The sequence below is a fragment of the Poecilia mexicana genome, unplaced genomic scaffold, assembly GCF_051168715.1.
Source record: "Poecilia mexicana isolate PSO_F unplaced genomic scaffold, ASM5116871v1 scaffold_15, whole genome shotgun sequence".
In the NCBI taxonomy this organism is placed as follows: domain Eukaryota; kingdom Metazoa; phylum Chordata; class Actinopteri; order Cyprinodontiformes; family Poeciliidae; genus Poecilia; species Poecilia mexicana.
The window spans coordinates 30,483,647-30,509,245 of record NW_028263384.1 but is presented as its reverse complement, the minus strand read 5'-3'; the positions used below and the strand labels follow the sequence as shown (position 1 = coordinate 30,509,245).

General features: G+C 47.0%; 1 protein-coding gene across 2 annotated transcripts in view; it reads left to right on the top strand.

Moving 5' to 3' along the window:
* psda (pleckstrin and Sec7 domain containing a) overlaps positions 1-25,599 on the top strand; it is a 40,239-nt gene that overhangs the window by 6,107 nt on the left and 8,533 nt on the right. For both annotated transcript variants that reach the window (XM_088013355.1, XM_014967857.2), the window contains 10 exons: positions 602-710; positions 1,518-1,792; positions 2,018-2,289; positions 2,356-2,593; positions 2,659-2,858; positions 10,572-10,736; positions 10,824-10,904; positions 11,794-11,906; positions 12,996-13,054; positions 14,236-14,325. In XM_088013355.1, coding sequence (XP_087869481.1) covers positions 602-710; positions 1,518-1,792; positions 2,018-2,289; positions 2,356-2,593; positions 2,659-2,858; positions 10,572-10,736; positions 10,824-10,904; positions 11,794-11,906; positions 12,996-13,054; positions 14,236-14,325 — 1,602 coding nt within the window. The remainder of the gene's footprint in view (positions 1-601; positions 711-1,517; positions 1,793-2,017; positions 2,290-2,355; positions 2,594-2,658; positions 2,859-10,571; positions 10,737-10,823; positions 10,905-11,793; positions 11,907-12,995; positions 13,055-14,235; positions 14,326-25,599) is intronic.

The following is a 25,599-nucleotide window of genomic DNA, read 5'->3' as shown; positions in this document are numbered from 1 at the left end:
CCAAACTCCGTCAAGTATCTCATTGTTTTTATGCCTTATTAGCTTCGTTGTGTTGATGCATTTTGACCTGCTTCAATTTTCCCCACAACACGCAAACTTCCCCTTTCACTCAGTGCGTTATAGTTCCACATCGCTTAGGATTTGTTGCTGCGCGTTTGCGCAGTGAAGGAAAGAGGAGACCAGCTGCACAGGCAGGCTGGAAATGAGAAGCAGGTGATCGGTATCGGTAAAAGAGACAATGATCGCCGATCACCGAGCATGCACTTTTTCACGAAAATCGGCCCGATTATGATCGGTGACCGATCGATCGGCACACCTCTAGTAACTGATCTTATTTCCTGTTGTAACCTGAGTCAGTGGGAGCATGTAGATATTGAATAAGAGGGGTCCTAGGATGGAGCCTTGGGGGGACCCCACATGTGACCTCTGACCTCTTTGATGAGAAGTTTCCTGTTGAAACCAAGAAATCTCTGTTCTTTATGTCAGACTGGAACTAATGTTAAAGACGGACTGATCCGGGTCTGGTTTCCTGGTTCTGCTGCAGTTAGACCCGGTGTTATTGAACCGGACTGATTTCATGTCTCTGGTTCCTCTCCTGCAGTCGGACCGGACCGCTCCGTCCAGCCCTTCGTCTCGGTCCCAGAAGATCGCCAGGGCGAAGTGGGACTTTCTGTTTGGAGGCCCGACGGATCCGGGCCGCCGAAGCAGAGGTAAGAGAATCCGGAGCCTTATCAGACAGAACCTTCAGAACCAGAACCCGGTAACAGTCCGAGTGAGGAGCTGGGGAACCGGCAGAAGTAAACAAGCAGCTTCCAATAAGCCAATTAGCAGCTTAGCCTTCCAGCTCCAGCTCACTTCCTGGCCTTTATTTAGGTCGTCTGCCTCCATCAGGCAACTCCGGTCGGCCTCAACGGTTCTGACAAGCTGGACCCACGGAACCAGCTGATCATTGGTTCTTCAGAACAAGCTGCCCGGTTTGGTTCTGAGCAGAAAGTTCTGCAGGTTTCACCAGTGAATGAGTTAAAGCTGGTCCTCTAGTTTGGATCCGCCCCAGCTGCCTGAAGGTCTGGGTCGAACCCGACCAGAACCGCACGGGTTGCAATGGACCACAGAACATCTGTGAGAAAAACAGAACCAGAAGTCTGTTCAAGAATTGATTCTGAACAGATTATCTGTTCAGATCAGTGAATCAGTTCAATGACTGAACTGTAGACCTGATGGTGTCCGTCTGGATGAGCAGGCTGGTTAAAGCAGAGCCCTCGGGTTCCGATGGGACCCATTATGCACCCAATGGGACCCATTCTGTCCCCGTTGGGACCCATTCTGGACCCGATGGGACCCATTCTGTCCCCGTTGGGACCCATTCTGGACCCGATGGGACCCATTCTGGCACCAGTGGGGCCCATGCAACTGGAAACTCGATGGACTCACTGTGTGAGGGATGAATTGTTGTTTTGTTCTTTGAATCGTCGTTTCATCCTGGGGATTAATAAAGTTTATTCAATCTCTTCATGCAGACGTTTCGTCCGTCACGCCACCGACCAGCGGCTCGCCCAGCCCCACCCCGCCCTCCTCCCTCCACCTGCAGCCGACCAGTCAGAGGAGGGGGCGGGACCAGCAGAACCAGAAGCTCTCTCATCACGAGGTCCAGCAGGTCGAGGTGGAGCTGGTGACCCCTGACCCCCGAGGCCCCGCCCCAAAGACCGGCATCATCCGGCGGTCCATCAAGTACTCTGAGACAGACCTGGACGCCGTGCCGCTGCGCTGCTACCGGGAGACGGACCTGGACGAGGTGAACCTGTTCACTTTACTGAATCAGATCAATGAATCAGCTCAGACGGACCTGGACGAGATGGGCTGGTTCTGGTTCTGGTTCTGGCTGATCTGAAGTTAAAGTTGTATCGCAGCATTTTGTGGTTCTATGATAAAAACCATTTATTTCTGGTTTCTGAGTGACTGCAGGTTGTGAAGTATTGATCAAAATTCATCGATGTGATACTCGCCCCGCCCCCTGCAGGTGATGCGAGCGGAGGCCGAGGCCGCCGAAGAGGCCGATCTGGGTTTCAGCCGCAGCGTTCTGGGAAGGTCCTGCTTCAGCCCGGAGGACGGGTCGTCCAGGTTCGACCCGACGGGCCGCAGGGAGCAGAACGGCCAGGTGGAGGAGGACGAGGAAGATGAGGAGGAGGAGGAGGGCGTGGCCAGCTGGGCCAGCGTCCGCATGCAGGGCGACCGCCAGCGGCAGCGTGCTGCCAGAGAGGAAGACGAGGTCCTCAGTCTGCTGCTGAAGGGGTGAGGGCGTCCGCCTCTGGTTTCCATGGTAACCACCCCTCAGGTCTGACCCGTCTCCTCCTCCAGACCCACGGCGCCGCCGTCTGAGGCCCACGGCGACCTGAAGCTGCCGGTGGCGGCGGGCATCGCCCGGCGACCGTCAGAGAGCCAGCTGGATTCGTTCAGCCGCCACTTCGAGAACATCATGGAGTCGCACCGCGCCAAGGGGACGTCCTACAGCAGCCTGGACAGCGTGGACCTGCTCACCTCCGGATCCACCTCCGTCTTCACCTTCGACCTGCCCACACTCACCCCCGAGATACAGGTAGGCCGGTTCTGGAGGGCCCGCCGTGTGGCACCGGGCCGCCACTGACCCGTTTCTCTGTCCAGAGCCAGATCTGTGAGAGCGCCAAGCAGATCCTGGAGCTGAGCTTCGCTCCGCTGACCCGGCCCGAGTCGTCCTCCGACACGGCCCTCGGCGCCGGCCCGGGCCCCCCGGTCCGGTCCCAGTCTGAGAAGGACACCTGGCGGCGCTCCATCGTCAGAGACAGCTTCAGGAAGGCGACGTCGGTGCCAGCGCTGCACAGCAGGTGAGTCCGACCCAAAGGTTCTGATCCCGACGCCTGCTAGTGACGGGTTCTGCTGGCTGGTTCTGTTCTGAGTTCTGCAGGTCAGGTTTTAGCAGAGATTCTGTTTCTGGACCTTCTGACTGTAGGGCCTTCTGCAGTACTTTCAAGTGGCCACAGGGGGGCAGCACCTCCAAGCGGTTCTGGTCGTGTTGACTGGTTCTGATCAGAACCATCAGAACCCATTCAGATTAGACAATAGGTCAAACAGAACCAGCTGCTGCAGAAATCCCAATCAGTCTCTTAAGATCAGAACAAACTCGGAAACCAGAACGGATCCGATCAGAACTCAGAACCCTGCAGACCCGTTTGGGTCCATCACCGACCGCTTCACTGCATCGGCCTGATTATGCGATTATAGGAATAATGTTAATAATAATGTTCAGCATCTTTTATTGCCTGGTACAGACAGAAACTGTGTGAGCCTGGCGGCTCGGCGGGGAGCGAACCGTCCAGACGGAGCGGACCGGGTTCGATTCCCGACCGCCGGGAATTTTCTGTTCCGAGATGGAAACTAGAGCTGGAGATGTCACGAAAGCAAAAATTAAAATCCTGATGCAGATCCAGAGGGGCCAACGGGACCAGCCGGACCTCGGCCTGGCCGGACTGGCCGGACCTCGGCCCGGTTGGACCGTCCGGAGCAGCCGGTTCTGTGGTCTTCATGAATCTCTGTGGATCTCCGTTCATCTCCTGAATCATCACCAGCTGGAGTATCTGCAGCAGGCTCAGCGCCGGTCCGACCCGTAGTTCTGAGCCGACCCATTCCTGCCGTCCTGCTGTCAGCCGCACCTGGAGGCCCGTTTCAGCCTGTCGCCATGGCAACGTTGAGTCACCACAGATGGGAAAACAGAGAGGAGAAGATCTGTCACGACTCCTCAGCTGGTTCTGACACCTGCAGGGTCACATGACCACCAGAACCATCCGATGGGTCCAGCCCCTAACACCCAGAACATCTGGGTCGGGTCCGCTGCTTTGTTTCCCTCCAGAACCGATCCTTCAGTCCAGCAGCTTTTCATACCAGGACGTTGCAGCTTGGTCTCAGATGACCTCTTGACCTTTCCCTGGTTCAGTCTGTCTCAGTTTTTAGTGAAGGTTTCTTCTTCTTGGGCCGAAAATATCTTCCAATTTCCTGTTTCCTGTTCTGAGTGTTTACTTCCTGAACTCTCATTGGAGGGAAGGATCGGCCTTCCTCCTGATCTCATCCTGCTGGGTGTAGACCGCCAGAACCGACCCAAACAGAGCCGGGCTTCACCGAACCGACCCGAACAGAGCTGGGCTTTACTGTCTGCACCAGGAAATGGGTCAGAACCACAGAGCCGGAGGAATGCAAACCAGGAGAGCAGCCAAACAGCAACAGCAGCTGCTGCTCAGACACACACACACACACACACACACAGTGGACACTCCCAGCTCTGGTTTCCTGGGAATGTGGGATGAATTCGATCCAGATTGGCTCTTTGAAGCTCAGAACTTTTTAGACTGCAAGCTGACACACACACACGTTTGCATGGCTATCGCTGTGGGGACTTTGCATTGACTTCCATTCATTTCTACAGCCTAAACCTTCTCTTATCCAAAACTCAATTCACACCTGACCCCTAAATCTGACCCTTGACCCACAATCAGGCTTCGGTTCCACAAAGTATTACAAACACACACACACACACACACACACACACACACACACACACACACACACACACACACGTTCATGTCCATTTATCCGGGTTTGGAGGGAAATTCCTCATGAGTTCATCCAGACTGAATCTCAGAGACGGGACGGAGAGAAAGACCTCCCACTCCTGTCAGAAAACAGAAATCTTCCTCCTCCTCCTCCTCCACGCTGCCATTCATGTTGATCTCTAGCATCTGTGACCTCTGACCTCCTCTCATTGATGTTTCCACCTGGGTCAGGTTCTGCTGGGTTCAGGGCCCAGTTCTGTCCAGGATTTGTTCTGAAGCAGAAGTTCAGCGAGTCACAGACAGAAACTTCCAGGAAGGGAAGAGGAGACAAAGAGAGGAAGAGGAGGAGGAGGAGCAGGAGGAGGAGGAGGAGGAGCAGGAGGAGGAGAAGGAAGAGGAGGAGGAGGAGCGTTCGGGTCGGCCCGGGAGGAAGCTCATACCTCCGAGGGAAACCAGGGGGATCGGACTGGGAGAGGACTGGGAACACTGGGAAGCTGAGGGAACGCCGTGGCTTTATGAGCCGCAGAAGAAGAAAAGGAGATGATGTCGTACCAGGATGATGTTATCATGCCTCAGAGGCGCCGAGGCTGTCTGATTGGCTGCTGAGCTGGGACTGTGGGCGGGGCCTGGTCGTCATGGCGACCTACCTGCTGTGCTGGGGGGGCGGGGCTCTGGAGGACCGGTACCTGCTGCCTTACCCGGCCGTGTACAGGTGAGCCTCCGGACCGGTTCTGATGGGATCAGGAAGCTCAGGATCTGCAGGTCGGCCCGGTTTGGACCCAGAACTCCTGAGATGGGTCAGAACCAGGTTTGGGCTGGTTCTGACCCATTCTGAGATGTCTATTCACCGGCCACTTTATTAGGTACAGCAAGCTGAAACCGGATCGGATCCGGTTAGTTCTTTATGGCTCGGATACAAGCTGGATCCTCTGAGGTTCTGAGGATTCCAGCCGGATCAGAACCGAGTCAGCCAGGTTCAACAGAGAGTCCATCGGTCACAGCTGATTCTGGTTCTGTCAGCGGTTCTGTTGTGGTTTCAGTTGGACTGACACACCCTGGACAGAACCGTAGCTCTGACTCCTCTCTGTCTGGGTTTGGTTCTGGTCGGGTTCTGATCCAGATGGTAGAACCGTAGCTCTGACTCCTCTCTGTCTGGGTTCTGTTTGGTCCCAGCTTTCTGTCCCGGTCAGGTTCTGGTTCGGTTCTGGTTCAGATGGCAGAACTCTGCTCTGGTTTGGTTTGTTGGTTTAGAAACCAAAGCAGTTCAACACGACAGATGTCTCACTCTGCTTATATTTGCCTCTAATTAAACATAACCTGAAACTGAACTGAGCAGAACCAGAGGTATTTTGGGTCGGTACTGCTCCTCCTAAGAACTCTTCAGATTGGAGAAAATGTTTCTACATGTTTAGCTGCATTAACCCTTTAAATGCTCTGCAGTTGTGTGTGGAGTCGGAATGGTTCTGGTTCTGGTAGCTGGGCTAGCTTTAGGATTGGAGCTGTGGGTTTATTGGTCGGGACGGTTCTGATGGTTCAGATCCAACAGAGATCTGAATAGAACCGGTCAAAGAATCTGATGCAGTTTCTCCCAGAAAACTAGCTTAGCCTGGCGGTAGCATGCTAACTAGGTTGGTCCGTTAGCGGTCCATTTGGTTTTTATGTTACAAAATGTTACAGGTTGACATCAAATTTGAAAATATGCTGAGATAAAATGTGTTTGTCGTCTTAAAGAAGAAAAAACACATCAATCAAATTTCAATGTTTTGCTGTTCAGTTAAATCCTAATTCAGTAATCAGCTGGTGGAAAACTGGAAATGAATGAGAAAATATTTGCTTTATTAAATATGTAAACTCCATTATTTCTAGTATGAAGCTTTCATGTGTTTCTTTTAGTCATGTTTTGCTTCCCGGAATGTGATTGGTTGTTATTTTATCCAATTGAATGCAGGATTTGTGAGGCTTACTCTGATTGGATGAAACAGACCTGCCTGTGATTGGCTAGTGGTGCAGACAGAACTAATCGCTGCCAGAACTCGATCAGAGTGAGATGTAAATATTCAGCATTCACAGAGATAAATATACAACCCCTGGCAAAAAGTATGGAATCACCAGTGTTGGATGAGCAGTCATTCAGACATTTCATGCTGTAAAACAAACTCGGATCAAAAACATGACACAATATTAAGGTCGTTCCAAAGTGCAACTTGTTGGCTTTCAGGAACACTCAAAGAAATGAAGAGAAAACATTGTGGAAGTCAGTGAATGATACTTTTATTGACCAAACACAGGGAAATAAATATGGAATCACTCAATTCTGAGGAAAAAAGTATGGAATCACTCAAATTGGAGGTAGAAAAAAGGACACACCCAGTCTATTTCCTTTCCCTAAATGGACACCTGCCCCAGATTAGATGTGCCCGTTAGTGTGCAGTTAAAAACACCTGCAGTCATGACACCTTGGAGGGCTGCTGGACGAAGTGGAGTGGCGAGAACCATGACTCCAACAAGAGAAATGTCCCTTGAAACAAAAGAGAGGATTGTGAAACTTCTTGAAGAAGGTAACCCTTCACGCATGGTTGCTAAAGATGTGGGCTGTTCACAGTCAGCTGTATCCAAGATATGGTCCAAACACAAACAGCATGGAATGGTTGTTAAAGCCAAGCGTACTGGTAGACCAAGAAAGACATTAAAGCGTCAAGACAAACAACTAAAGGTCATTTGTCTTGAAAACCAAAAAAGTACAACTAAACAGATGAAGCATAAATGGGAGGAAGCTGGAGTCAATGTATGTGACCGAACCGTAAGAAATCGCCTAAAGGAGGTGGGATTTCAATACAGGAAAGCTAAATGAAAACCAGCATTGACACCTAAACATAAAAGAACGAGACTCCAATGGGCTAAGGAGAGGCAATCATGGACTGTGGATGACTGGATGAAAGTTGTCTTCAGTGATGAGTCAAGAATCTGCATTGGACAAGGTGATGATGCTGGAACTTTTGTTTGGTGCCGTTCCAGTGAGATTTATGAAGAGGCCTGCCTGAAGAAAACAACCAAATTTCCACAGTCCTTGATGATATGGGGCTGCATGTCAGGCAAAGGCACTGGGGAGATGACTGTGGTTAATTCTTCTATCAATGCACAAGTTTACATTGACATTTTGGACAGTTTTCTCATCCCTTCAATTGAACAGATGTTTGGAGATGATGAAATGATTTTCCAAGATGACAATGCATCGTGCCATAGGGCAAAAACAGTGAAGGCATTCCTTGAAGAAAGACACATTCAGTCGATGTCATGGCCTGCAAATAGTCCAGATCTCAACCCAATAGAAAACCTGTGGTGGAGATTGAAAAAAATGTTCCACAAGAAGGCTCCAACCTGCAAAGCTGATCTGGCAACTGCTATCAAAGAGAGTAGGCACCAAATACTGTTTGTCCCTCATCAAGTCCATGCCTCAGAGACTAAAAGCTGTTATAAAAGCCAAAGATGGTGCAACTAAATACTAGTGATGTATTTTGAATGGTCTTTTGTTTATGTGTTTTTCATGATTCCATACTTTTTTCCTCAGAATTGAGTGATTCCATATTTATTTCCCTGTGTTTGGTCAATAAAAGTATCATTCACTCACTTCCACAATGTTTTCTCTTCATTTCTTTGAGTGTTCCTGAAAGCCAACAAGTTGCACTTTGGAATGACCTTAATATTGTGTCATGTTTTTGATCCGAGTTTGTTTTACAGCATGAAATGTCTGAATGACTGCTCATCCAACACTGGTGATTCCATACTTTTTGCCAGGGGTTGTACTCAGATCAGTCTCACAGGGACTGTGGTGCCACTGCTATGTGGCACCACGGTCGGGAATATCTGCGGTTGGGAAAATGACAATCAGGTAAATAAATATGAGAAATAAGTCAATATTTTATTAATTGTCAACACTACAACAACTATACAAGGTCCAAGAGTGTCACGTTTCACAAAAGTTTTGATTTAAAATAAAGATTGAGAAAATGGGAGTCAGTTATGCTAGCTTGACTTTAGAAAGCTAGCATACCTGTGCTGCAGTTTGCTGTTTTTCGGTTCAATTAGCACTAAAATAAGTCGACACACACCTACACTCTGACAGGTCATCAGTACAGCAACTGTTTAAATTAACCGCTGTGTTCTGCTTATAATGACTGTAAAAAAAATATCGAGCCTAAAAATTCAAACAGCACAAAACTGTAACAGACTGAAGGTTCTGTTTGAGAAATGTTTTTGTTTCGATTTCTCCTGATGCACTGAAGCTAACCGCCACTCGGTGGGCTAGCGGAGCTGCCGTCTGTTGGTCGCCATGGCAACAGGTCTGCATGTAACATAAAGCGACACGGAGAGCGAGAAATAGCAGAATAAAAGCGGTTTAACGTTGTTTTACGCCTGTTTATCAGCGTTACTTTCCCTTTGCGTTGGCGCACTGCAGCCACTGTAACTTTTAAAACTTGTAGAATGTAAATCATCAATCTTCAAAATAGGAAGAAATACTTTGCTAAATTTTAACAAAGTAATTAACAGCATGTATTATTTACAATTAAATTATTGACCAATATAAAGGAGAAATTCTTAGCCCTGTCCTCCATTTTGACAGAACTGACAGAAACCAAACTGTTTATAGATTCATTTCCAGGGAGAAAATATGTTTTACATATCAAAGCTTCAACTATTCTCTCAGCTTTAATTAATAGAATTCAGGCAGGAAAAGAGGGCGATTAGACCATGTAAAGATAGATTCCAGCTCATCCTGCATTGGAACAGTTTGGGTTTACTGACACGAGTCAGTGTAAGGAGCGCATCGCTAGCTGTAGCGGCTAATAGGCTAACTGTAGTGGCTAATAGGCTAACGGTAGCGGCTAATAGGCTAACTGTAGCGGCTAATAGGCTAACTGTAGCGGCTAATAGGCTAACTGTAGCGGCTAATAGGCTAACTGTAGCGGCTAATAGGCTAACTGTAGCGGCTAATAGGCTAACTGTAGCGGCTAATAGGCTAACGGTAGCGGCTAATAGTCTAACTGTAGCGGCTAATAGGCTAACGGTAGCGGCTAATAGGTGATGGCCAATCCAGTAATAATGAGTATTAATGGCTTTGTGATTTGCCAGTTCAGATTCAGGTGCCGGTTCGGGTTCAGAGGGTGGAGGACTGAATGTTGTCATGACGTTAGCGAGGAGCTTCCTGCTCTGGATGTTTCTCTCCAGCAGGAAGGAGCTGCAGACGGAAACATCCGGATTCCTCCAGGAAACTTCCTGTCCTCTGGGAGGGAAACACTGCAGACTGGAACCAGGCTGAGGTTCTGGAGGTTCTACAGATGGTTCTGGTTAGCCGGTTCAGTCAGCAGCATTATTCAAGCTCTGCAGCTCAGACATCATGGGATGTTTGGTGGTGTGGTTGCCATAGCGACAGTGGGAGGGAAGCTAGGCCCGGTTACAGGAAGCGGGTCGGGTCCACACTGCGGCTGACCCACTTCCCCCTTTCTGACTTCACTTGCTGCCGTGGCACCAAGAGGTCCGACTGGCAGCCGGGCTGGACCAGAGCAGCACCATGGAGGACCGGGGCAGCCCTGCAGCCGAGCGGTGGGTCCAGGTTAGGGTTCATCAGAACTTTGGGCCAGCTTTGGGTTTCCAAGGATTCAGAACCTTTCAGACTCTTGAAACCCAGAAGCAGAAGTTCTGTTCTGCTGGTTCTGGAGGGTTCTGGTTCTATAAGGTCCAGATTTGGCTCTCCTGAGCCCAGTTCTGGAGGCCCGACCTGTCTGAACCGGTTCTGGGTCAGAACCACAGGATGAGTGCTAAATGGACCAACCTCTGGCCCGGTTCTAGAACAGAAGCAGGTTCTGTTTGGGTCGGTACCAATGGTCCAGACCAATCCAGCAGCTGTTTGTTTGATGTGTTGCCATGGCGACGGGTCAGACCCAGCCTGCGGTTCTGTTGGTTCTGCTGAGTGACGGTGTGTCCTCGTGTCTCCAGGGAGCGTTCAGCGGACCGTCCCCCGGGCCAGCCCGACCCGGACGTTCTGGAGGTTCTGACCAACGGCCTGAAACCGGACCTGCAGGCGGCCCGGCGCCTCGCCAAGCGGCTCTACGCTCTGGACGGGTTCCGCAAGTCCGATGTAGCGCCACACCTCAGCAAGAAGTCAGTCTGGGTCCAAACCTGGTCCGGAACCGGAGCGTTTGAGTCGGAGGTTCTGGAATGACCCAGCTTCCTGTTCTTGTCCTGCAGTAACGACTTCAGCCAGATGGTGGCGCAGGAGTACCTGGAGCACTTCAACTTCAGTGGCATGAACATCGACCAGGCGCTCAGGTCAGTGCTGGGTCCGGTACCAGGCCCAGTTCTGGCCCGGTTTCTGATGAGGTTAAACAGGAAGGTCAATTACTGAATCAGTGAATCAGTTTGCTCTCAGACTCAGTTTCTGATTGAACGGTTCTGGTTCTGAGTAGGGCTGTTGTTAACGAATATTTTAGTAATCGGGTAAAAAAGATAAAGTAAAACGTCGGTAAATCTAACAGAGTTACTATCGCATATCAACATCAGTCCAGATTTTCCATTTGAGCTAACAATAACTTTTCTGTAGTTTAGAAAATTAACCTGTAATAATAAAAGTTCACTTAAAAAAGCTAACCTGAAGAAAAATGATAAAATCTGAAATTCTATTCAATTTAATAATAAAGAGCCAGGCTCACAGATACGCTTATAAAAATGTCTGTGATCCAGCTTTTAGTTTCTGTGTTCATCTTCAGTGAGTTTAATAGATGAACCAGGCCCAGACATTTATAGCTTTGTGTTCATGTTAGCGACGGGATTTGACACCTTCGTTCGTCACACAGAAACATCTCCCAGCTACGTGCCGCCACGGTGCGCTCTGCCACACATTTGTTAAGACCGGAATGATGTGAAATAAATGTTCCGGTTCGTCTGTAAAGCTACACTTGAGTTAGAAATCTAATGCGCAGCTGCCCGCGGGCCGAACTTGAAAACTGGACATTATGCTACTAGCACTTAGCTTCCGTCAACAACTCAGGCGGAAGTCAGAGCTCCGCGCAACGGCCGGAACACGACGCGCTAAACAATAAAACATAAATTAACGAGGCTTCCTCGAGGAACTTTAACAACGAGGTAGTCGAATCATTCGAGGAATCGTTTCAGCCCTATTTCTGATCCAGTGTCTCTCTGACTTCTGGTTCTGGTTCAGGACGTTTCTGACCCGGTTTGCTCTGATGGGAGAAACCCAGGAGAGAGAGAGAGTCCTTGCTCACTTCTCCAGGAGATACAGGCAGTGTAACCCCGAGACACTGTCCACTGAAGGTACCTGAACCACACCTGAACCACACCTGAACCACACCTGAACCACACCTGCCTGTCTCACCAGTCTCTCTCGCTCTCTCTCTCTCTCTCTCTCTCTCACTCTCAATTTTTCTCTCGCTCTCTTTCTCTCACTCTCTTTTTCTCTCTCTCTCACACACTCTCTCTCTCACACTCTGTCTCACTCTCTTTCTCTCTCACCCATTCTCTCCCTCTCTTTCTTTCTGTCTCTCTCTCACACACTCAATTTTTCTCTCGCTCTCTTTTTCTCTCACTCTCTTTTTCTCTCTCTCTCACACACCCTCTCTCTCACACTCTCTGTCTCTCTCTCTCTTGCTCTCTCTCTCTCTCGCTCCCTCTCTCTCTCTTTCTCTCTCTCTTTCTTTCTGTCTCTCTCTCTGTCTCTCTGTCTGTCTCTCTCTCACTCACTCTCTCTCTCACACTCTCTTTCTCTCTCTCACCCATTCTCTCTCTCTCGCTCTCTCTCTCTCGCTCTCTCTCTCCTCTCTCTCTCGCTCCCTCTCTCTCTCTGTCTGTCTCTCTCTCTCTCTCTCTCTTGCTCTCTCTGTCTCTCCTCTCTCTCTCTCTCGCTCCCTCTCTCTCGCTCTCTCTCTGTCTCTCTCTCGCTCTCTCTGTCCTCTCTCTTGCTCTCACTCTCTCTCTGTCTCTCTCTCTCTCTCCTCTCTCTCTCTCTCGCTCCCTCTCTCTTGCTCTCTCTCTGTCTCTCTCTCGCTCTCTCTGTCCTCTCTCTTGCTCTCACTCTCTCTCTGTCTCTCTGTCTCTCTCTCCTCTCTCTCTCTCTCGCTCCCTCTCTCTCTCTCTCTCTGTCTCTCTGTCTCTCTCTCCTCTCTCTCTCTCTCGCTCCCTCTCTCTCTCTGTCTCTCTCTCGCTCTCTCTGTCCTCTCTCTTGCTCTCACTCTCTCTCTGTCTCTCTCTCTCTCTCCTCTCTCTCTCTCTCGCTCCCTCTCTCTCTCTGTCTCTCTGTCTCTCTCTCCTCTCTCGCTCTCTCTCCTCTCTCGCTCTCTCTCTCTCCTCTCTCTTGCTCTCGCTCTCTCTCTGTCTCTCTCTCTCCTCTCTCTCGCTCTCTCTCAGGCAGTGTCCACACCCTGACCTGCGCCGTCATGCTGTTGAACACTGATCTCCATGGAAACGTGAGTGTCTCCTTCATCTTCCTCATCGGGTTTACTGATGTGGTCACATGACTGGCTTCCCAACAGGAACTCCATTTCTTTATGTTTTTTTTTTCCCAAAATATCTTTATTGGAATTTTAGCAGTTAGACAAACAGCTTGAACATTTTGCAAAGTGTGACAGCAGCAGTAGTTTTGTTCAGGTCGAAATATAATACAAACAGAAGACAACAAAACGCCTCTCACAATCCTGGTTCTAATGCTCCCATCACATATTCCACATATCATCTTTATACTGAGACGTTAGATTCAACAGTGTATGTCCTCTAGAATTGCCTTTGGGAACTGCAGTTACAGGTTCTTCAGTCACTTGGACCGTCATCCGAGATGTTCAGATCCTCGACATGCATAATGAAGGGATTCCAGATGAGCTCAAACAGATCCTGTTTGCCCTTTAATACATATGTAATCTTTTCCAGAGGGAGGGCAGATAACATCAGCTGCAGCCATTGGTTTACAGTCGCTCCATGAGTCTTTTTCCAGAACAATGATATACATCTTTTTCCATTGAGCAAACTTAAGTTTATAAATGTTTGTTCATTTTTAGTATAATTATGTTTTTCAGGGTACAGTCCAAAAGCAAACAGCTTTCGATCCAAAATTATTTGTTTGGAAATTATTTTCTCAGTTACATCTTCTACCTCTTTCCAAAACAGTATAATTATCCTACAGTACCACATACAGTGAACTCCTCTGTACATTGTGGACATACATCAGGTATCTCCCTGTTATACCTATTGACGTCCACTGGTGTTATGTAAACCCGCGTTAACCATTTGGATTGGATGGAACTCCATATTTGGTTAAATTAATGAGTTATTTATTATGAAGAACTCAGAATTTTTTCATTATTTTTAAAAACAAAATGTATATTATTTTTGATGAATATGAATCACAGTGACGTTTTTACGACTAACATTTCTGAAACAGATTCTTCTGATGTTGATTTATTTACAATAATGTTTATATATGAATCAGATGCTGTCTGTAAGTTTGCCGCTCCAGACCTTTACTCTGTTTAAGGAAGTGAGTCCTGTTGCTGTGGCAACGACCACAGACAGCAGCGGGTCTGAAGGTTTCTGCTGTAACTGAGCAGAGGCGACTGTAGCAAGCGAAGCGACCTCTGACCTCTTGTCTGTGCAGAATGTGGGGAAGAGGATGTCCTGCAGCCAGTTCATCTCCAACCTGGAGGGACTGAACGACGGGAAGGACTTCCCCAAAGACCTGCTCAAGGTGTGTCCCCATCCCATGTCACTCTGAACGTCCCGCAGGCGTCCCATAATGCAGAAGTGTCTCTTTAACTTCCTCTCTGTGGATCTAATCCCACTGCCTCTTAATTTACCCAGATTATATTGTTTACTCTGGTTCAGTTTGAGCCGCGGAGATTCATGTTTGTTCATATTGACATGTGGTCACAAAACAACAATCTTCACACAATCTAGAAATGTTTTCATGTTCAAATTACCATATATCAGTGAAATATCTATAATGAAAAAAGTACTTATTCACCATTGTTCATAATTTTACTAAATTGCCCTCATGTTTTAACAATACTCATAATTACAAAATATCAGAATCTAGAAAACTCCAGATTTAAAAAGTTGTTTTTGCTAAAATATTACCATAATCCTAAAGTCATATAACAGCGATTCATTAAAATCCAGAAATGCCCTCATAATTATCAAAACTTTCATATACTACAAAAAAACAGAATCGTACCTCAATTATCTTGTTCTGAAATAATTATTTGGTGCAGATTATTCTCATATTCCATAAGTGCTGTCAAAATGCTGAAATGTTACATGTCCACAATTGGACAATAGTGTCCATGTCCTAAAATGTCTGACACTAAAAGACACCATTTATGTTGTCTGAACCAAACAGTAGAAATGTTCTTAGAATTTAAATACTCTTTACAATGTAGAACAAAACCTGAAATGAAAATGAAAAATTGTCATGATTTAAAGATAGTAAAATAAGCCACAAATGTTTTCATAATAAAACAGCCGATTAAAATATACTGATAATCAGTGATGGTATAGTCACTATGAAAAAGTAACTTAGATTACTGATTACTTGATTTGGAAAGTAACTAATTTACGTTCTAAGTAACTTTTATAGTTACTTTCAGCAGCTGCTAACAACCACGCCCCGCCACCTGTGAAAATTACTTTGAGCTTTGCCAAAACTTAATTGTAAGCTATTTTATAATAGTAACATCAACAATGTGTCTCCACTTATAAGGTTAAATTGAAGGGGAGATTTTTAAATAGTTACAACAGTACAAAAAAAAAATTTCGTAATGTTTGCGTGTTTTTGTGTGGTCCACTATTGTGTAGAAAACTATAAATAGGATTTTAGATTTCCTGTTTTTCCAGCAACAAAATGCGCATCTCCCTCCATTGTTTACATTTCTGTCACAGCAATCAGCTGCTGCTGTCGCATAGAATGTCTAAGCTTGAAACATCCTAAAGTTCTTTCTGTATTATTATTATTATTATCCCATATTAACTATGGGATGTTCTCAATTTAACAAACAGCCATGATAAAACTACATTTTTTACAAAACGGAAGTATTATTATTATTATTATTATTATTATTATTATTATACATTAATGTTTTCATCTTTTCATAATCCAGAGAAACCCTGAAGGTGAAAGAGTTTGCTCACAATTTAAGATTAGTCATCTTTTAAAAATATTCATGTTTATTTCTGTTAATTTATTTACATAGTAGGTTTAAAAGTATTTGTGTGCTGAACAAAGTGCTTCATGGCTACATCCACAATAAGTAGATAACAGTTAAATTTAAAACATCAAATTTAAAAAGTCCTTAAAATCCACAAAGCCGACATCAGTCATTTTCCTCAAACTGATAAAATGTAATGCTTAAATGTCCTCATAACAAAACAAAAAAGACATTGTCCTCACAATTTGGAAGTGTCCCCATGATACACTAATGTCAGAATGGTAAAATGTCCTCATGAAATAAATGTTTTTTATAATTTAAACATTTTTATACTCTTAAAATGTCCTGACAATCCATAAATCCCTCGTAATGGTGATTTTTTTTTTTTTTTTTGTAAATTAGAAATGTTTTGTGTTAGGTTGCTTTGGTTCTGATAATCTAGATCAGGGGTGTCAAACTGAATTTCACCGAGGGCCACTTCAGCATATTGGCCCCCCTCAACGGGCCACATTGACGGTACAAATCAGGAGGGCATCCCTGCTAAAACACCCCAGACAAAAGGTTGACTTCCCTCATTCAGTTCTGTAGAGGCTTATAATGAGTCAATGGTCCAGGTGTGTTAGAGAAGGAACCATCTAAAGCTGCAGATGGTAGCTCTGGAAAACTAGACTTGGGCACCTCTAGCATAAATGTATGAAAATATAATGTTAAAAATAAATGAAACACCTCATATTGTTAAATAACTGATTTTATGTATTGAAGTTTTAAATGTTACATTTGAGTTTCCATGGATGTAAAATTACTGCTCAGTTTAAAAATTACAATATTTAAATCAGTTGTTTAAAGGTGAGCGAACAAATGATAAAAATAAGTTTTGATGTCAACTCTCAACTGCATTCACAAAACTTTTTTTATTACACAGCCAACATGTATTTCACATAACAACAAAACAATTAGGTGATGTCCTTGAACGCAAAGCTGATCCTCTTCACCCCGACACAGAGGTCCGTTAACCGAATATTTTCCGTATTTGACCGGTTATTTTTTTAAACAGCCAGAAAATTTAAAGCCCATCCGTCATTTGACAGGTTCTAATTAATACCCTTGACTGGTTCACATGGGCAGACATTATAGACTTTACGCAAAGATTTAGTCTCAGAGGCAACTGAAACCAATTAATTAAAAAAAATCCTTTCTGAATATCATCTCATGGTCTCTGAACTAAATGCGTCTTTCTGACCGGAGCTGACGGCGTGTTGAAGAGTTATGGACCGGACGCTTTGGAGCGTCTGGTTAGGAAGTGCATTACAAACCTTTGGTTGAAATGGCCGTTAAATTCAAGTCTCCATTCCAGACCAGAGAAAACTAAAGAGAATGCAACGTTGTGTTAATCCATTTGAGGAGCTGTAGTTTATCTTGAGGGAATAAATGACGATGCAGAAGTTCATTAGACTGTAATATGCGCAGTCCGCTGCTCAACCACTACGGACTGCGAAGAATTAGAAACCGCTGGAAGTAACTCATCCAGTGGATTTAACAAATGGAGCCTTCTGGGTTCAAGTTACCCAGGAGAGCCGCTCTGGAGGAGCTGCAGACGAGACATCTGTCCGTTTCGGAGAAGCGAAACCACGCAAAAAAAAAAAAAAAAAAAAAAATATATATATATATATATATATATATATATATATATATATATATATATATATATAAAAAAAAAAAAATTCCCCTCTCACCCTCCGTGGGTGGTCTCTTTCATCCTCTGAGCTCGGGTCCTCTACCAGAGGCCTGGGAGCTTGAGGGTTCTGCGCAGTATCTTGGCTGTGCCTAGAACTGCACATTTCTGGACTGAGATGTCTGATGTTGTTCCTGGGATCTGTTTGAGCCACTGCTCCAGTTTGGGGGTGACTGCCCCGAGGGCCCCGATGACCACAGGCACCACTGTGGTCTTCACCTTCCAGGCCTTCTCCAGTTCCTCTCTGAGGCCCTGGTATTTCTCCAGTTTCTCATGCTCCTTTTTCCTGATGTTGTGGTCACTTGGTATTGCTACATCCACCACAACGGCTTTCCTCTGTTCTTTATCCACCACCACAATGTCCGGTTGGTTCGACATTACCATCTTGTCTGTCTGGATCTGGAAGTCCCACAGGATCTTAGCTCGGTCATTCTCCACCACCTTTGGGGGTGTCCCCCATTTTGACCTCGGGGCTTCCAGTCCATATTCTGCACAGATGTTCCTGTACACTATGCCCGCCACTTGGTTATGTCGTTCCATGTACGCTTTCCCTGCCAGCATCTTGCAACCTGCTGTTATGTGCTGGACTGTCTCAGAGGCCTCCTTGCACAACCTACACCTTGGGTCTTGTCTGGTGTGGTAGATCTGAGCTTCTATTGCTCTGGTGTTTAGGGCCTGTTCCTGGGCGGCCAGGATGAGGGCCTCCGTGCTGTCCTTGAGTCCAGCTTTCTCCAGCCATTGGTAGGATTTCCTGATATCAGCCACTTCAGTTATTTGTCGGTGGTACATCCCATGTAGGGGCTTGTCTTCCCATGATGGTTCCTCCAGCACCTCGTCCTCTGTTCCCCATTGCCTGAGACATTCGCTGAGCACATCGTCCGTTGAGGCTTTGTCCTTGATGTATTTATGGATCTTAGATGTTTCATCCTGGATAGTGGCTCTCACACTCACTAGTCCTCTGCCTCCTTCCTTACGGCTCGTGTACAGTCTCAGGGTGCTGGATTTGGGGTGGAACCCTCCATGCATGGTTAGTAGCTTCCGAGTCTTAACATCCGTGGCCTTCATCTCTTCCATTGGCCAGCTAATTATTCCGGCAGGGTATCTGATTACTGGTAAGGCATAGCTGTTTATTGCACGGATCTTGTTCTTGCCATTGAGCTGGCTTCTCAGGACTTGCCTTATTCGTTTGAGGTATTTGGCTGTGGCTCCTTTCCTTGTGACCTCATCGAGGTTGCCATTTGCTTGTGGTATTCCCAGGTACTTGTAGCTGTGCTCTATGTCTGCTATCGTTCCCTCTGGGAGTGAGACCCCTTCTGTGCGGACGACCTTCCCTCTCTTTGTAACCATCCGGCCACACTTCTCTAGTCCGAATGACATCCCAATGTCAGTGCTGTAGATCCTGGTGGTGTGGATCAGTGAGTCGATGTCTCGCTCGCTCTTGGCGTACAGCTTGATGTCATCCATGTAGAGGAGGTGACTGATTGTGGCCCCATTCTTAAGTCGGTATCCGTAGCCAGTCTTGTTGATGATTTGGCTGAGGGGGTTCAGGCCTATGCAGAACAGCAGTGGGGACAGAGCATCTCCTTGGTATATGCCACATTTGATGGACACTTGTGCAAGCGGTTTGCAGTTGGCTTCAAGGGTGGTTTTCCACAGCCCCATCGAGTTTGCAATGAAGGCTCTTAGAGTCCTATTGATGTTGTACATCTCTAAGCATTCAATGATCCAGGTGTGTGGCATTGAGTCATAGGCTTTCTTGTAATCAATCCAAGCGGTGCACAGGTTGGTGTGTCGGGTTTTGCAGTCTCGGGCGACTGTGTGGTCTACAAGGAGTTGGTGTTTGGCTCCTCTACTATTTATGCCGATGCCCTTCTGTGCCGTGCTCATGTATTTATCCATGTGTCCGCTTATCTTAGCCGCTATGATGCCTGACATGAGCTTCCATGTTGTAGAGAGACAGGTTATTGGCCGATAGTTGGATGGGACTGAGCCCTTTGAGGGATCCTTCTGGATCAGGATTGTGCGCCCTTCAGTTAACCATTCAGGGTGAGTCCCATTCTGTAGCAGCTGGTTCAGTTGAGCTGCCAGTAGCTCATGGAGGGCAGTGAGTTTCTTTAGCCAGTAGGCATGGATCATGTCAGGCCCTGGTGCTGTCCAGTTTTTCATACCCGAGACTCTTTCTTGGACATCTGCCACAGTGATGGTTACCGGGGCTTGTTCAGGGAGGTTGCTGTGGTCCTCTCGTAGAGAGGTTAGCCACTGTGCCTTGCTGTTGTGGGACGCCTCCCTTTCCCATATGCCTTTCCAGTATTGTTCAGTCTCCAGCCTTGGTGGGTCTGCTCTGTTGTTAGTACCCTGCCATTGAGAGTACACTTTAGCTGGTTGGGTGGAGAAGAGCCGGTTGATCCTCCTGGCTTCATTCTCTCTTGTGTATCTCTTTAGGCGGCTGGCCAAGGCTTGGAGCCTTTGTTTGGCAGTTTCGAGTGCTTCAGGTATGGGCATCTGGCTGTACTTCTTGGGTACTGATCTTTTCATTGCACCCCTTAGGAGCTCTGACAGCTGGCTCACTTCCCTCCTTGTTATCTTGATCTTAGCCTCTAACCGTCTTTTCCATGATGGATATTGGGTCTCATGGTTGCTCTTATAGCCGAGCATTTCAAGGATCACTGATGCTGAGTTGTATATCAGCTCATTGGTTTCTGTTATGGTGTTGGTAGGGATTGTTCTCAATGCTGCATTCACATCTTCAATGAGACTTTCTGATGGTACTTCACTCAGCCGTTGTAATTGGCGTCGGGGTTGCCTGGTGTTCATTCGGGCCACGATTCTCTCTCTCAGGTCAGTTGCTGTCTCGTTCAGCTTTGATAGTTCGTTCATTACTGGGGCTGCATACCCAGTCTCGGGGTGGGGAGTAGTTAACTCCCCCCTGACCTTACCTTTGGGCTCCTCCCTTATGCCGTAGCATTTGTGTTGTACCTCGTCAATCTCAAGTTGTGATAGCAGTTGCCGTTTGCGGATGTTGGAGCACTGAGCTACTAGTTGTTTGGCAGTCATTGTAGACTGTGGGTGTCGAAGTAACCATTCCACCCTCAGTCTTTGCATGTAACCCCTCTGACTAGGGTTACTTGAGTAGTAGCATTCCAACAGATCCATGTTTTCGTCTCTCGCCCATTTCCGTCTTGTTCCAGTAGCCCATTTTTCATCAAGGTGCTCTGGTTCCCCAGCACCTGACGCAGACCTTGTTTGGCCGGGCGACGTCTGAGCCGGCATGTCATGCTTATCAGTGTCTCTCATTGTATGAGGTAGGCTATATAGCTCCAAGGGTCTTGCCTAGGGACCCACACTGCATAGCTCAATTGCACTGTTGTAACTTGCCCCAACCTGGATTCGAACCCCGGTCTCCCAGGTGGTAGACTGGTGTCTTACCCACTGAGCTATACAGTCAGCTCAGTGGTGATATATATATATATATATATATATATATATATATATATATATAATTCCCCTCTCACCCTCCGTGGGTGGTCTCTTTCATCCTCTGAGCTCGGGTCCTCTACCAGAGGCCTGGGAGCTTGAGGGTTCTGCGCAGTATCTTGGCTGTGCCTAGAACTGCACATTTCTGGACTGAGATGTCTGATGTTGTTCCTGGGATCTGTTTGAGCCACTGCTCCAGTTTGGGGGTGACTGCCCCGAGGGCCCCGATGACCACAGGCACCACTGTGGTCTTCACCTTCCAGGCCTTCTCCAGTTCCTCTCTGAGGCCCTGGTATTTCTCCAGTTTCTCATGCTCCTTTTTCCTGATGTTGTGGTCACTTGGTATTGCTACATCCACCACAACGGCTTTCCTCTGTTCTTTATCCACCACCACAATGTCCGGTTGGTTCGACATTACCATCTTGTCTGTCTGGATCTGGAAGTCCCACAGGATCTTAGCTCGGTCATTCTCCACCACCTTTGGGGGTGTCCCCCATTTTGACCTCGGGGCTTCCAGTCCATATTCTGCACAGATGTTCCTGTACACTATGCCCGCCACTTGGTTATGTCGTTCCATGTACGCTTTCCCTGCCAGCATCTTGCACCCTGCTGTTATGTGCTGGACTGTCTCAGAGGCCTCCTTGCACAACCTACACCTTGGGTCTTGTCTGGTGTGGTAGATCTGAGCTTCTATTGCTCTGGTGTTTAGGGCCTGTTCCTGAGCGGCCAGGATGAGGGCCTCCGTGCTGTCCTTGAGTCCAGCTTTCTCCAGCCATTGGTAGGATTTCCTGATATCAGCCACTTCAGTTATTTGTCGGTGGTACATCCCATGTAGGGGCTTGTCTTCCCATGATGGTTCCTCCAGCACCTCGTCCTCTGTTCCCCATTGCCTGAGACATTCGCTGAGCACATCGTCCGTTGAGGCTTTGTCCTTGATGTATTTATGGATCTTAGATGTTTCATCCTGGACAGTGGCTCTCACACTCACTAGTCCTCTGCCTCCTTCCTTACGGCTCGTGTACAGTCTCAGGGTGCTGGATTTGGGGTGGAACCCTCCATGCATGGTTAGTAGCTTCCGAGTCTTAACATCCGTGGCCTTCATCTCTTCCATTGGCCAGCTAATTATTCCGGCAGGGTATCTGATTACTGGTAAGGCATAGCTGTTTATTGCACGGATCTTGTTCTTGCCATTGAGCTGGCTTCTCAGGACTTGCCTTATTCGTTGGAGGTATTTGGCTGTGGCTCCTTTCCTTGTGACCTCATCGAGGTTGCCATTTGCTTGTGGTATTCCCAGGTACTTGTAGCTGTGCTCTATGTCTGCTATCGTTCCCTCTGGGAGTGAGACCCCTTCTGTGCGGACGACCTTCCCTCTCTTTGTAACCATCCGGCCACACTTCTCTAGTCCGAATGACATCCCAATGTCAGTGCTGTAGATCCTGGTGGTGTGGATCAGTGAGTCGATGTCTCGCTCGCTCTTGGCGTACAGCTTGATGTCATCCATGTAGAGGAGGTGACTGATTGTGGCCCCATTCTTAAGTCGGTATCCGTAGCCAGTCTTGTTGATGATTTGGCTGAGGGGGTTCAGGCCTATGCAGAACAGCAGTGGGGACAGAGCATCTCCTTGGTATATGCCACATTTGATGGACACTTGTGCAAGCGGTTTGCAGTTGGCTTCAAGGGTGGTTTTCCACAGCCCCATCGAGTTTGCAATGAAGGCTCTTAGAGTCCTATTGATGTTGTACATCTCTAAGCATTCAATGATCCAGGTGTGTGGCATTGAGTCATAGGCTTTCTTGTAATCAATCCAAGCGGTGCACAGGTTGGTGTGTCGGGTTTTGCAGTCTCGGGCGACTGTGTGGTCTACAAGGAGTTGGTGTTTGGCTCCTCTACTATTTATGCCGATGCCCTTCTGTGCCGTGCTCATGTATTTATCCATGTGTCCGCTTATCTTAGCCGCTATGATGCCTGACATGAGCTTCCATGTTGTAGAGAGACAGGTTATTGGCCGATAGTTGGATGGGACTGAGCCCTTTGAGGGATCCTTCTGGATCAGGATTGTGCGCCCTTCAGTTAACCATTCAGGGTGAGTCCCATTCTGTAGCAGCTGGTTCAGTTGAGCTGCCAGTCGCTCATGGAGGGCAGTGAGTTTCTTTAGCCAGTAGGCATGGATCATGTCAGGCCCTGGTGCTGTCCAGTTTTTCATACCCGAGACTCTTTCTTGGACATCTGCCACAGTGATGGTTACCGGGGCTTGTTCAGGGAGGTTGCTGTGGTCCTCTCGTAGAGAGGTTAGCCACTGTGCCTTGCTGTTGTGGGACGCCTCCCTTTCCCATATGCCTTTCCAGTATTGTTCAGTCTCCAGCCTTGGTGGGTCTGCTCTGTTGTTAGTACCCTGCCATTGAGAGTACACTTTAGCTGGTTGGGTGGAGAAGAGCCGGTTGATCCTCCTGGCTTCATTCTCTCTTGTGTATCTCTTTAGGCGGCTGGCCAAGGCTTGGAGCCTTTGTTTGGCAGTTTCGAGTGCTTCAGGTATGGGCATCTGGCTGTACTTCTTGGGTACTGATCTTTTCATTGCACCCCTTAGGAGCTCTGACAGCTGGCTCACTTCCCTCCTTGTTATCTTGATCTTAGCCTCTAACCGTCTTTTCCATGATGGATATTGGGTCTCATAGTTGCTCTTATAGCCGAGCATTTCAAGGATCACTGATGCTGAGTTGTATATCAGCTCATTGGTTTCTGTTATGGTGTTGGTAGGGATTGTTCTCAATGCTGCATTCACATCTTGAATGAGACTTTCTGATGGTACTTCACTCAGCCGTTGTAATTGGCGTCGGGGTTGCCTGGTGTTCATTCGGGCCATGATTCTCTCTCTCAGGTCAGTTGCTGTCTCGTTCAGCTTTGATAGTTCGTTCATTACTGGGGCTGCATACCCAGTCTCGGGGTGGGGAGTAGTTAACTCCCCCCTGACCTTACCTTTGGGCTCCTCCCTTTTGCCGTAGCATTTGTGTTGTACCTCGTCAATCTCAAGTTGTGATAGCAGTTGCCGTTTGCGGATGTTGGAACACTGAGCTACTAGTTGTTTGGCAGTCATTGTAGACTGTGGGTGTCGAAGTAACCATTCCATCCTCAGTCTTTGCATGTAACCCCTCTGACTAGGGTTACTTGAGTAGTAGCATTCCAACAGATCCATGTTTTCGTCTCTCGCCCATTTCCGTCTTGTTCCAGTAGCCCATTTTTCATCAAGGTGCTCTGGTTCCCCAGCACCTGACGCAGACCTTGTTTGGCCGGGCGACGTCTGAGCCGGCATGTCGTGCTTATCAATGTCTCTCATTGTATGAGGTAGGCTATATAGCTCCAAGGGTCTTGCCTAGGGACCCACACTGCATAGCTCAATTGCACTGTTGTAACTTGCCCCAACCTGGATTCGAACCCCGGTCTCCCAGGTGGTAGACTGGTGTCTTACCCACTGAGCTATACAGTCAGCTCAGTGTATATATATATATATATATATATATATATATATATATATATATATATATATATATATATATATATATATATATATATATATATATTTTATATATATATATATTTTTACCAGGAGATATATATAAATATAAATCTCCTGGTAAAAGCTCACACCGGACCACGCAAGGTAAAACACTCAGAGTTCAGTTGATCTGTTTGGATCAGACAGATCCAACTGCAGATGGGAACCAGGAGGAAGTGCGTTCAGACCCCAGCGGGTGAAGTGATGCTAATTTAAGTGAAGTCGCTTAATTTAATTTATTAAAAGTTATTGGGGCCTCAGTCAGTGGTTTTTGTCACTACGAGAAAATGTAGATGCATTTATCTGCTTAATCTGTGATGGGATCTGGATTCACGGTGAATATTAACTAAACCGCATAAAATGCGACTAAATAGCCGATGTTAATATGATTGTAATTTCAGGATAAAAATAGTACATGACCGATTTTTTTTTTATGTTGTCGGTCAAGATAACGGATAACAAAAAAAGTCTAGCGCCACCTGCCGCCCTGACACCAACTCGCACACATCTTCCTTCAGTCTTACTTGTAAATCAATTTTTCTTTTCTTGGACGTTTTGATGTTAGCTTGTTGACGTCTCAACAAGCTAACATCTTGTTAGCTTGTTGAGACAAGCGAATAAGCTGAAGTTACCAGCTTATTCGCTGGTAAAACCAATAAGCAGCTTGAGGTGACTCTGCTGCTCTCTAGTGGCAAGAAGCCGTAATGTTGGCTGGTAACAATCGGAATGCATTGTGGGAGATGTAGTTTCTAGTCAGTTCGTGCTCAAAACATATTTTAAGTCAATCATAGACCTATAAAACGCTGGGGGCCACGGGCCTTGAGTTTGACACATGTGATCTAGAAATATCCCAACTTTAAACACACACACACACACACACACACACACGTACAGACCTGTTTTTCTCTCTCGTCTGGACATCACATCAACCTAAACTCATCTTTTTGGGGACACAAACTTTAAGTGGGTCCGGGTCCATAGACGTATTGGACATGATGGACTGGGACATTTCATCCGCAGCACGTTGCCTTAGCGACAGCATCACTGTTTGCACTCAGACCA